Source organism: Sceloporus undulatus, chromosome 6 (assembly GCF_019175285.1).
Source record: "Sceloporus undulatus isolate JIND9_A2432 ecotype Alabama chromosome 6, SceUnd_v1.1, whole genome shotgun sequence".
NCBI lineage: Eukaryota > Metazoa > Chordata > Lepidosauria > Squamata > Phrynosomatidae > Sceloporus > Sceloporus undulatus.
In genome coordinates, this window is record NC_056527.1 from 122374463 (window position 1) to 122387671 (window position 13209).

A 13209-nucleotide genomic window follows, 5' to 3' on the forward strand; every position below is an offset into this window, starting at 1 on the left:
ATCTTTGCTGTTGTTGTTGTTAGCTGCCCTCGAGTCGACTTTGACTCATGGCAACCCTACTCCACCATATATCAAAACAGAGAAGCAATCAGATTGTTCTAAGATGACATTGAACTAGCACCATTGTAGAGAATTGTCATTCTACAGGTACAAGAGGTAGTAATTCACAGCCACATTCTGATGTTCAAATGTTTGCTTCAGATATTGAAACTTCTCTGGGCTGGAAACCCTGTGTCAAGACAGCTGTTAAGTTTAAGTTCTCTCAAAATACCTCCAAAAAAAGCACTCTGTCACCAATTTTTCCTCCATTCTTTCTGTGTTGGTGAAAAAGCACAACGTGCAAAAGGTGAGGTTCCTCAAAACCTTTCTAAGGGAGAAGGAGGGATCCTCTTCTAGTACTAGCAGACTTTCCCAACCATAATTCGTTTATTTCAACAAATCACCCCAAGTATGCACACTGAAGAAGTAAACCTCATCTGACAAGCAAGATGATCTGGCTAACGCTCAAGCACAACATTTAACTACTGCAATTTGGCCAATGCCAAATTGCTGTAAGTAGCATTACAGGACAAGAGGCAACACTTCTAATACCCCTATCACATCTGGGACCTGACTATCAAGAAGCACATGGGGGAAGGAAGCTATTGGGAACATCAGGTATTTACACCACAAATTCATCAAGGTGAACAAGTAATCAAGAAAGAAATACACAATGAGACTTGCTGCCATCCATTTGGCATCTGTACAGACTTTGAAAAGATTTTTGAGCGTCCGACTGCAGAACAGTCTGAATGCAAAAGCCTGGGACACATCTACACAACGGAGCTAATAGCCATCCCCTCGCACAAGGAAAGTGCAATTCTGTGAGAGAGGCTATGTGCTTCCAGCACTCCTTTACCAAACCACAGTTCAAGAGTGTTATTTTTTAGAGAACATTGTGTTAGTTCTGGGATAAACCATTGTTGGTAGTGTAGATATGCCCCAATGCGTTTGCTGGGTAAATTTAAGATTGCCTACACACTAAATTTTAGGTAATAACATTTGAATATATCTTAAAAAAATAAGGAGTGTCAGGGTCCTTTATGTTTTAAATGCTTAGCCCCCAAGAGATTGGTGGTCCTATCCCTTTACAAAACTAAAGATGATTTGTAGCAAACATACTTCAATACATCTGCCGTTTTGACTTGATTAAAAAGGAAGCGTGTCAATAACATGTCTGCTAAGAACTCTGCAGAATTAGAACCATTTTGAAGCCAAAAGTGCCACTTTCATAAAGGGGGAAACTAGATCCTCCTCCCTTCCGCTAGTCAAGGCCACGTGTTGTTGCTTTTTTTAAAAAAATTAAAAAATGAATATCTGCTGAGAGATTAAATTGTGCATCAGATAAAGTACCATAATCTTTCCATTAAAACATTGGAGACGTCCATGCATGTTTTATGCACCGAACCATTTTCCAGCAAAATCACAAAACTGCTGCCCTCCTAAGAGAAAAGTAGCCTGAGCCAGTCACTTTTCAACTGTCCTAAACAGTTACATCCATTACACCCCCAGCCCTTTTTGTCTTTTCAATGATGGGAGCAGACCACAAGTCATCCTCAGCTGTTCCAATACCTGAAGCATGCAGTCAACAACGGGACCACTCAATATGAGAGACTTACTGTAACTTGCCTCTTGCGTCCCCCCAAAAAACAAGGACAGGGTCATAAAATAGGCTTGGGCACAGAGGAATTTAAGCAGAAGCTTGGATCTTCACTTTTTCTTTTCTTTTAAAAATCTGTGATTTGTTACAAAAGGATTCCAGGATAAGCAACATTGGGGGCTTTTTCATGGGGGGGGGGGGTTTGAGAGAAAAGAACCAATGCTTCACTGTCAATCCTGCAGCTGCTCTGCAGCAGACAGCTATGGAAAGAACATGATCCCGTAAGTAGATGTGACCTAAAGCTATGGGTGTTTATACCTGTATGCCTCAAATATTTACATTTTTGGTGCTATACAAGATTTACATTTTCTTTTGTACAGCAGATGCATCTTTCTAAGGACAACAGATGTCTAAAAATGCCAGATATGCAGGAACTACCCAGGGATGTTGCTCATTTCTCTCTCTCTGACTCCCTCTCTCTCTCCAGAACCTACATTTTAAAGAAGGCAGTGTGATCCACAAGCCACTCCAACTGACATACCTGAAGACGTGACGGATTTAACTTCAGAAACTTTTTAATAAGTTTAATGGGCTTCAGCTAACTTAATCATAGGTCTGTTGGATGTAGCAGCTTGCAAACTGCACTTAAGTATTGTCAACGCTGCTGCAGAAAGAAAAAAGAAGACTCATCAAGGATATGTGTTAACTGCAGCACCAAGGATGGAAAAGCTCTTACCCAAATTGACATTTCAACACAAGAATATAAACAAGAATAACAAGATTTGCTCATCTCAGATGTAATCTGGGTAATCTGTTTTCCCAAGGAGGCCAAATATACCCATCACATAGACAACAGCATTCTGAAGAGGCACAAAGGTGCCAGTTCAGAATGTATATCAACTATATCAGGCTTAGAGAGAGCAGTGTGATTTTTTAAAGATGTGGTTTGTGCAAGTGAGGGAGGGGGGATGTCTAACAGCCCCATGCAAATGATTATTCCTTTTTCATTAGAGGCTAATTAATGCTTCCAAATGACTTTAAAATAACCTTTGCAACCTCCACTGTTTCAAGCACAAAAGTACCAGGTTCCATGAAAAGAGGGGGGGGGGGGGTCCAAAGCGGTTCCAATTTTGGTCAAGCCACTTTTCACCATCCCCCCCATCTCTCCAACCATCTTGAGGAATGCTTTCATCAGTAAACCCTTGCACCTAGCAAGACCTCATGCCACCTAGACTAATCTTCCGCAGCAAGAGGCCTGGCCATTCGCCGGCTATGATAACCTCAATATCCATCGACATTTTAAAGCCTACCATCGATACTTAGCTGGGCACACTCATGCCCAGTGTTTTCATTGAGATTCTCTTTGCGACCCACTGCATTTGTCACCACCTATGCACCTTGGAGGGTTATGGGTCAACCTGGGTATTCGACAGAGGTCGGTTTAACTGGTCTAATGACTATGGAGACTTGTTTCTGGTAGCCAAAGCTGACACCATATACGGCAGCGCTCTTGGCATACGACCGATAGATGCTTCTGTCCACTTCCACACACTTCTTAGGCAGCTAATTATAGCTTGCGTAGTCACTGGCCAGGGACAGTCAAAACCCTGCCGCTACCACGTAATACAAAGGTAAGGCTAGTTACTGCAATTCACCCCCCCCCAAATAACATCCTCCTGTAGAGGAGAGGTACTGCATCTTTGCATGAACTTAATTGGCTCACAGCAGCTGAGCAACAAAAAGGAAAAAAAATATTCCAATTACCACTGAAGCAACAAAACATTATTGGTCTATACAAGTATTGTACACTGTTTTAAAATGAGTGAAGTTACAGCAATATACACCAAGCATCTGCAGCCTCAATTTTCATTGCTGCCTAGTCCTAAATTAGTTAAGCGGAGTTTTCTGCAATCCCAGAGGGCTGCAGGATCCGAGTTTTAATCTGTTACGCTGAAACTTTTGTTGGTGAAAATTGTTCTCCGAAGCAAAGAACTACATACATTGGAACAAAAATATATAGGTAAATACAGCAGGACATTATTGAAAACAGCTGCCTTGGAGAGTACAAAATACAGTACAAGTATACAGATGTAATTAAAACATCGAGAAATACTATTGCTCCCATTACAAATCAGGAAACAAGTTCTTTGCGACGGAGAAAAATGGAAAGAAAAGTTTCTTCAAGGATATCGTAAAAAGGTCTACCATCGACACTGGGAGTAAAGAAAGCAGTTTAAAGTAGACAATCCTCCTCTGTGTGGCGGAAGGTTTTGCCGTCAACTATTCTGACATTATTTGCTGATCTTGACAACTGATGTATGTAGCAAAACCCATGTTTTAATTTGAGCAAATCCCAGCCAATTTCGGCACCGCCACCACAGCGACGCGGGGAAATGCTTTCCATGCGTCTCCTTGCTTTCTAATAAATACAAAACAAAGACAGTATAGATAAAGAGTAATACCAAAATAAGGTGATAAGGGTATGCAATAAATTAAAAAAGGCAGCTCAAATAAAGGACAGGCATGCACAATTTAAAAAAAGAAGAAGAAGGTTGTAGAGGAAAGCTTACTTGCCTCTTAAGATGTCGAACAAAAAATACCCGAAACTTTGTAATGAACAGTGTTAATTCCCATTCTATTCAAAGTTACTAGTATATAATGTATCTAAAAACACCTTTTTTAGAGGGGAAAGGACTAAATTCACTCGATTTAAAAAAATATCATTTTAGGTAAGAATCCATTTAAAATATAGATGAGGCAATTCTTTGGGTGGGGAGACCCAACTTTGTTTTGGGAAGGACAGCTGGACAAATTGGCAGTAGCCAGTCTATAATAGTAAAATTTGAAGGTGGTGAAACGCTGCTAGGATGCGCTCCGTCATCGTCGTCGGACGTCGGTCAATCGGTCGGTTTCTGCTCCTTTTCAGCAACCTCAAGCTCCCACAGGACTAGCCTTGCTCTGAACAGTCCACTCCATCAAACCATTCTTGCCAACTTTGCTGTGAACATAATGTGAGGTACTGAGAAAATGGACCGAGTTCTTCTTTTGTTTAAAAAAAAATCCCATTGAAAGCATAATTGATGTTAGGCTTCTGGACCTGAGGTTCTCGGCATCTGTTTCCATAGAACATGTCCACTTCGTCATAAGATGAAAGAGGTTTCCTTCTGTCTTCTCTCCTACCTGAAGCCACCTTTCCTTTCCCACATTTACAAGACTTTGCTTTCCCAAAAAACCAGCCTACAAACTAGATTCCGCTCTGAAAGCTTGCAACAAATATATTGTGCATTTTGGTTGGCTGATAAAGGTATCACTGATGGGTTTTTGTTTGTATTTGCTGTATGGCCAAGGCAGCTACCCCTGCGTGTTTCCTAGACCCCACTAGATTCGACTAGATCATCTTTTAAAGCCTGCCGAAAAGCAGCTCCACTTTCCGCCTCCTACTAAAGCCATTTGCTCTTTCACCTTATTTGGAGAGAAGGGGAAGAACTTAGTGAGCAGCAAACAGTCCGCTCTGCATTCCTTGTGCTTTATGCCTGTTTCTCTTTAACCTGCCTCTTTGCAATCTCCCCCCATTTCTTTTCCCCAAAACAAAAGGGGGGGGGTTGAAGGAAATTAAATGCCAATGAAGGATCTTTAGAACCTGCCAGCTTTAAAATTAATTCATTTATCAATTCCAGTTCAGGCACCTGGAGCTTAGCAATTTGCATCTCAGAAATAAAACAAATGATCCTGGAAAAAGGAGAGGGGAAAGAAGAAGACAATAATGGACGTTGGTCCAGATACAGGCTCCCCCTTGCCATCTATCCTTCTGAAAAGCCTCAGGGCCAGTTGTTGCTTCCCCCTGTCTACCTTACAGGCTCCCTCCCTGTCACTTTTAATCCCCTCACCCCAATTCCTGCCGGGATAAATTCATGATTATGGATTATTTAACAACTTGCCCCCCTCCTCCATTTCTGCGCACAAACCTCGACCCTCTCCCACCGATATGGACAGCTGCGGTGGCTTCTCCCTTTCCTTCATAGCGGTGCTCAGCGGCCGTCTCCAGAATGCTGGTTTCGAGAGAGCAGAGGAGGACAAGACCTCAAAAGGGTGAAAAGGGGAAGGAGAGAGAGAAGGGGAAAGAGGGAGGCAAAGATCCAAGCGCCTTCTCTCCCTCTCCCAAAACAAACAAAAAACCCACCGGAGGGTCCATTTGGATGGAAGGATTGCCCCTTTCTTGCCTCCACACCGTGGGGCAGGGTCGAGGTTAAACGAGGTCACAAGGATCTCTCTCTGGAGGGCGGGGCAAAGAAAATGAAGAAGAAAGGGGTCTCCTGAAGAAAAAGAAGGGTGTCTTCTAAGGAAGATGGGTGTCTTCTGAAGAAGAATGTCGTCTTCTGAGGAAGATGAAGGGGGTCTCCTGAAGGAGAATGGGATCTTCTGAGGAAGATGAAGGGGTCTTCTGAGCTAGAAGGGTGTCTTCTGAAGAAGGGAGTCTTCTGAGGAAGACAAAGGGGGTCTTTTGAGGAAGCAGAAGGGTATCCTGTGAGGAAGAAGAGTGTCTTCTGAAGAAGGAGGGAGTCTTCTGAGGATGAAGAAGGGGGTCTTCTGAAGGACGTCTCCCCAGGCGGGGCAGGATGGCAAGGAGGGAAGAAAATAAAAATATCTGACGAGGCCGAGAAATCATTTGGAGGGCGCTCCAGATGCAGATCGGTGGGTTATGTATTTGCAGGTTGGTCTCTCTCCAAGGTCCCCCTCTTCTCCTCCTTGATGGAGGGAGGAAGAGGAGAAAAGGAAAGGAAGGAAGGAAGGGTGGAGAGAGAAAGCTCGGGGCTGGATTTCGTGGTTCCCACCGGCTCCAAAGGAGGAAGGGAGAGGAAGAAAGAGGGGCTGTCAAAGCGATGGTGTCGGTGTTGTGAGGATGGTGGCTCAGTCGTCGTCCACGTCGTCTCCATCGGAGTCGTCCCCTGCGCCGCTTCCGCTTCCTGGCCCGGCAGTGCCGGCCCTGCGGTCGTAGAGCTTGTCCCGCTGCCTCTCCTGGATGTCTCTCATCTCGTCGGCGTAGCGGCAGAAGGCCCCTCCGAACTTGGCCCAGGCCTTGTAGGGCACGGTGATGGCGTTGCGGTAGGAGGGCTTGACCTCGCTGACGCGGAGGAAGACGCCGTACTTGTTGCAGCCCACGTCGAAGAAGAAGCGCTTGGAGTCCACCGTGATGGAGGTGCCCTCGGGGAGCTCGCCGTAGAGCCCTCCGCCGGGGCCCCCTCCGCCGCCTCCACCTCCGCCTCCGAGTTCGTCCTCGTCCGCGCCGTAGTCGTCTATGAGCTTGGCCAAGGCGTCGCGGAACTCAATGAGCCCCTGGGCCGGGAGGGCAATGGTCTGGCCGCTCTGGAGCCCCGTCGGTCCCCCCGGGAAGCCAGGCCCGCCTCCGCCTCCTCCGCCTCCGGGGCCACGGTTGATGGTCTGGCGGATGCGCAGGAAGCGCCCGCGCTGGTTCTCCTTCAGGTCCAGGTAGTACTTGCGGTTCTCCCGCACCAGGAACTCGCTCTTCAGGGCCCGGCGGGGCCCTCCAACGCCGCCCCCGCCGTCCTCCCCGCCTCCTCCGGGGGAGCTCTGGGCCAGCTGCTCAGGGCTGCTAGGCCCCAGCTGGGCGTAGTGCTCGATGAAGTCGCCCAGATAGTCCCGGAACTCAGCGGCCACCGCCATGGAGAGCGTCAGGCGGCTCTTGGAGCCCCCCGCGCCGACCTCCGCGATCTTCAGGAAGCGCCCCTTCGCGTTCTGCTTGACGTCCAAGTAGAAGCGCTTGTTCTGGATGTCCAGGCGCTTCGAGGCCAGCTCCTGCGTCTCCTGCTCCGGGCCTCCGCCGCCTCCGCCTCCGCCGCCTCCTCCTCCGCGGTGGCCCTGGAAGCCTCCTCCACCTCCGCCGCCTCCTCCTCCTCCTCCACCTCCGCCTCCGCCGCCTCCTCCGCTGCCGCTGCCGCTGCCCCCTCGCTCGCTCCCGCTGTCCCCGTCCGCCATCTTCTCACTCGTCCTTCGCTGCCTCAGGTTCCTCTCAGAAGAGGCTTCCTCCGCCGTCGCCGCTCAGGCCCAGGCCTGCCTCCTCGCCCGCCTGCCTTCCTGCCTGCCTCCCTTCCTGCCTTCCGTCCCTCCGTCCGTCCTCCTCCTCCTTCTCCGCCTCACTCGCGCTCCCTTCTCCTCACGCACTCGAGCCCTGGCTCTCCCTCGCTCTCTCACGAGCGCGCACGCACGCACGTACTCACGCAACAACCTTCGCGCGCATGCGCGTGCGTCCCTCCCTACGTGCGCGTCTTTCTTTTTCCTCCATTGCCTTCCCTTTTCCTCGCTCACGCACACTTCCGCACCCGAGCGCTAAGCCCCGCCCACTTTACCTCACAGAATCTCGCCTTTAACAGAGGGGATGGGGGAAAGAACTCACGCGCGCATGCGCACTCTGGATTTGACATACTCTCGCTCATTTTTTTCCTCGCTTGCGCATGCGCACTCGGGATTTGACGTACTCTCATTTTTTGGGGGTCGCCTTTTATTGTTAAACTGAATTTTCACGTACACTGTCTCACTCGTTTTTTGTCCTCGCCTTTTTTATATACACTCCCGCGCGCATGCGCACTCTGCATTTCATGTACTCTCCCTCTCATTTTTTTGTTTCTCCCCTTCTCTGCGACAAGAAGGAGCGAGTGCAGAGCCGCGCATGCGCATCCGCGTCTTCTCGAACTCGGCGCCTCTGTCGCGTTGCGCGCGCAGCCCCTTTCCTCTCTGGCTCCTGATTGGTGGGTTCCGTAGCCCCGCCCCCCGCGTTTCCTCTTGGAGACAAGACCGCCGCCTTAAGCTCCTCCCCTAGCGGACCTGAAGGGAGACATGAGGATCTTTGGGCTTGTATCCATACTGCAGAGATAACCCGGTTTGGCACCGCATTAACTCTTTTCTGGCTCAAAGGCTGTGGAATTCTGGGAGTTGGAGTTTGTTGTGGGGTCCAGAGCGGAGCAAACTCCAACTCCCAGAATTCCACAGCCTTTGAGCCAGACAACAACTTAAAGCGGTGCCAAACTGGGTTATCTCTGCAGTGTGGACCTAGATATTCCTAGAGAGAACATATTAATGAAATCTGTGACTAATCAACAGTTTGCATTAAACACAAAAGGTGTGAAACCAATGCTGTGTAGGTTTCCCTGTTGTGCGGCTGAAGGCTTGCTGGCAAGGACATCTGCTGGGCCTTGCGACAGTTTTGTGCCTCCGTCCCTACTAGGATCACTTTCCCCCAGCTGCTCTGGCAGAGAAAGGGGGCAGAAAGCGGGTCACCCAGGGCCAAAAGTTCCCTTGGTTTGTGGCGGCATTCCTGCGGCATCCTCTTCCCAGCTTTTTGGTGTTAACTGGATTGTGGCTAATGCTGAAAACAGAGATAGGGCCCAGAGTGGCGGCCAAACCCCTTGTCTAGGAATGCAGAACATGCAACTCAACGCTATGGTCTTAGCTGACTTTTGCTTAAGGGGGGGGCTGATATATATTTACAAGACTATATATATATATAATGCATAACTTATGGGATGGTCTTGAGAGACCTCTGCTGGCGAAAGACTTCACTCACTATCAGGGTTTGGGTTTTATCTGGTTAGAATTTTAGGGTACATTATTATTTCTCAATGAGAACATCAAAGAGAGGTTACATTTTCCAAGGTCTGAAACGCACTGCAGAAATAATCTGGTTTGAGACCGCTTTAACTGCCCTGGTTCAGTGCTAGGAAATCCTGGGAATTGGCATTTATTGTGGCACCAGAGGTCTCTTAACAGAGAAGGCTGCATGTCTCACAAAACTAGAGTTCTCTAGCATTGAGCCGGGACAGTTAAAGCGGTCTCAAACTGGATTATTTCTGCAGTGTGTATTGGAGCTGAGAACTTGAGAAAGCTGTTTTGGGGACTACAACTCCCCCAGATAGCAAGTAATAGGTATGAGAGACGGCTTGCCAACTGCTACCCTTGTTTTGCATCACTCCAGGGATGTACCAGATGTGCTCCTCAAAGTGGTGGAACATAGACTGGGGCTAGTCTGCATGCTATTGATAGTTGATCCATAGTGAGCTGCCAGGAAAGAAAGAATTGTAGTCAATGGGCATAAATTTGGTACCGTTCAGTGGGAAAATTAGCATTTTTCTGCATTTAAGAGTTGTAAGTTCGGCTTGGAGTCAGAGGGAGCAGTTGTCCATTTTAGCACAAACCCACATCTAGGCTCCAGTTAAAGAAATCAAATGCGAACGCAAGCTCTTGTACATGTATAGATGAGAGGATTTAAGTGGGTGGTTGTGCGTTGAAATCCATTTTTCAACATAAGTCTTAATGCTAATAGGACGTTTCACTCTTTTTGCATCTGGCCTAGCTAGAGGCTGGCATTGTGCCTTCACTCTGAAATAAGTCCTGCTCAACTAATATAAGACCTGCAGCCAGACTGCAGCTTGCACCTGAGAACTGCCCTACTGACCTGGATCAATTCAAAATCTGACCTAATTCAGCTTGGGATGTCCAAAAAAAGGTCGCTGTTCCAAATGCTGATCCTGTTCTTAGCTGGCGGCTTCTATGACAGCCGTGTGAATTGTGTGCCCCTCCAGATGTAATTGAACTCCAACTCCCAGCAGTCCTAGCCAACATGGCCAATGCTAAGGAATGCTGGGAGTTGTCATCCAACAACATCAAAATAACCCAAAGCCCCGCTCTAGGAATTTCACAAGAAGAGCAGGCAGGAGAGAGGAACTATCAGTGGATGCTAGTCCTAGCAGTTAAATGGACCTTTCATTTTCAGAAGCACCAAATGATGTGCAAAACTACAAGAGATCGACATCCACTGCCTGTGAGATTCTCAAAAGCATTTGGTTGGCAACTGTTGGAGGCAAAATGTTACACAAGAAGGATCTTTGGTGAAGGCAATGGCAGTTTTTATGTCAACCTGGTGCAGTGCAATTCCCACAATCACCCATTTCTGCAATTCCATGTGTTTCAGACTGAAGCTATCATGCAACAGTGAAATTAAGTTCCATTTTAATTAAGCTTCTTTCGTTCTTTTTTTTATATAAACAAGGCAACGCACATCTCTTGGGGTGTGTTGTTGACTGTCCTCTTGTCGCGCATCTGCAACAGCAGCAGACGGTGCAAAAATCGCTGCCCGTCTAGATGCCAACACCAGTCGGATTATGACTTGCTTCTCCGCAGGCACCTGGCCATTCTGCTGTTGATGTCAGGCAGGTTGTCCTCAGCTTGTTTCTTGCCCCACTTTTGTTTGGCTTGGTTATTGAACAGTAAATGCATGTTTGCGTGAAGTTAAACCTGCTAGTGTTCAAAGTGCCCCAGGAGCCTCCGTTATTTCAAATGACTAGTGGATATCCTCCTCCCTTCCTCCATCTCCCTGCCCAGCTGCTGCTGTCTGCATTTGCTGGCCTGTAAGTGGATCCTTGTGGTATTAGCCCATCAATAGCAAACTTATCCTGGGGGCCAGGAGAGGAGGAGGAGGAGGGGGACAGATGCCTACTGTTCTAAAGATAACTCCTTCTTCTGGAGGGGTCAAAGATGGCAACAAGAGCTGGGGAAGTACATTTCCTTCTCTTGGTTCCTGATTGACTGACTGGAGATTTAACCAAACTGATATTTGCTTGGGAAAGTTGCTCTGTTTGGACTACGACTCCCAGAATATAACAGGCAGCATAGACAGTTGTGAGTGATGCCAGTGGCATCAGTGGCTGGGGGTATTCCCAGGAGTTTAGTTGCCAAAAAGTAAAGTTTCCAAACTCTAGGCAAGAATCATGCGCCAGTGCATATATATGCCTTCGTAGGTAGGGAACCACTTCATGAACCGATAAAGCTACATGTTGTTATACATTTACTTTTTAAAATGAGATCGGCCTCAAAGAGGAACTAAGAAAGAGACGAATTGTTAAAAAGTTGCACTTACAACTCATTTACAAGGAAGGATGTTTACACTGCAGAAATAATCCAGTTTGAGACCACTTTAACTGCCCTGGCTCAGTGCTAAATAATCCTGGGAATTGTAATTTTATTGTGGCAGCAGAGCTCTCTAACGGAGAAGACTAAATGTCCTGCAAGACTACAGTTCCCAGAATTCCCAAGTACTGAGCCAGGGCAGTTAAAGCGGTCTCAAACTGGATTATTTCTGCAGTGGGATTTGGACCAAGCTCAGTAGTACAGCCCTGCAAAAAAAAAAAAAAATCCCCGTTTCTGGCATCTCTGAGTAAACCTGAGAAAGGCTCCTGTCCGAAATCTTGGAAAGATGCTCCCAATGGAAAATACAAAGCTAGATTTACCTGCAGCTTCATTTAGAATAAGATGCTTTAATTTCCCAATTTGCTGGGGGCATGTGTACTGTAGTTTATTTGCAATGCCAACAGACAGAGTAACAACTTGTGTGATAAGTGAATATACTACCCCATCTAGTGGGTGATGTAGGATTTTCTCTCACTGGGAAATATACGTATTGTACTATACTTAATTGTATTAGATTTCATTACACAGTAATAACTTGTTCTGCTGCTGCTGGTTTTTCTGACACTGCAGACTGGGTCAGCCAGAAAAAATCAGTAGTAGCAGAAGAAATTATAAACCATCCATTCCTGGGTATAAAATGCTGATTGAAAACACTTAAATTCTGGACTGTGGCAACAACTCTCAGGCCATTGAAACCCAAAAGCACTTGGACAACTTCAACAGGAAAGAGGAAACTCTTAAAGACAGCGACGTTTGGCTACTAGTCCTGAAAAACACTAAAATCAAGACACAACAAATGCAAATGAAAACCGCACAGGGTCTGGGTTTTTCCCAGCAGACAATGGATCTCTAATAAATCAAACACAAATCCTCCTTTCATATCCTCCTGAAATGGCCTTGTCATTCAACAGCACAATAATAATAATAATAATAATAATAATAATAATAGTTGTTGTTGTTGTTGTTATTATTATTATTATTTATATCCCGCCTCTCTACAAAATTTCAATTGGGGCTGCTTACAAGATTAAAATATACAGTTCAAACCCTCAACCCACCCACCCCTTAAAATGCAATTAAACAATGTGGAATTTAAAACATAAAGCAAACTTAAAAATAATACAATAAACTGTGGTGAAGTCAGAGATCAGCAGTTAGATTTTCCTTCCAATGGCCAGAGAACTATTCAGGAAAGGCCTGCCGGAAGAGATCCGTCTTTATGGCTTTTAAAAAGCTGTTTAGGGTGGTAATATGACGGATCTCATCCGGCAGGCCATTCCACAATCTGGGGGCAATGGCTGAAAAGGTCCTCTGGGAGGTTGTGGAGGTCGTGGACAAATTTTTCCCCGAGGATCTAAGTGTGTGAGGAGGATTATATGGAAGGAGGCAGTCCTGAAGATAGGTTGGACCCAAGCCATTTAGGGCTTTAAAGGTGATAACCAACAACTTGTACTGAGCTCGGAAACTGATGGGCAGCCAGCGGAGTGATCTTAAGATTGGTGTTATATGGTTCCTTCTGGACGTACCAGAGACCAATCTGGTTGCCATGTTTTGAACTAATTGAAGTTTCCAGACCAAGCACAAGGGTAGCC

The 13209-nt window shown here is 46.6% G+C and overlaps 1 protein-coding gene across 1 annotated transcript; it reads right to left on the reverse strand.

Moving 5' to 3' along the window:
* Positions 1 to 1830: 1830 nt before the first annotated feature.
* On the reverse strand, positions 1831 to 7968 carry PURB (purine rich element binding protein B). The gene has a single exon (XM_042472752.1). It carries the CDS (start codon positions 7631 to 7633, stop codon positions 6548 to 6550), a length of 1086 nt encoding a protein of 361 aa, XP_042328686.1. The 5' UTR covers positions 7634 to 7968; the 3' UTR covers positions 1831 to 6547.
* Positions 7969 to 13209: the final 5241 nt, after the last annotated feature.

Bases quoted from the DNA above. Each gene is read 5' to 3' on its own strand.
- PURB (XM_042472752.1), bottom strand. From the start codon at position 7,633: ATGGCGGACGGGGACAGCGGGAGCGAGCGAGGGGGCAGCGGCAGCGGC.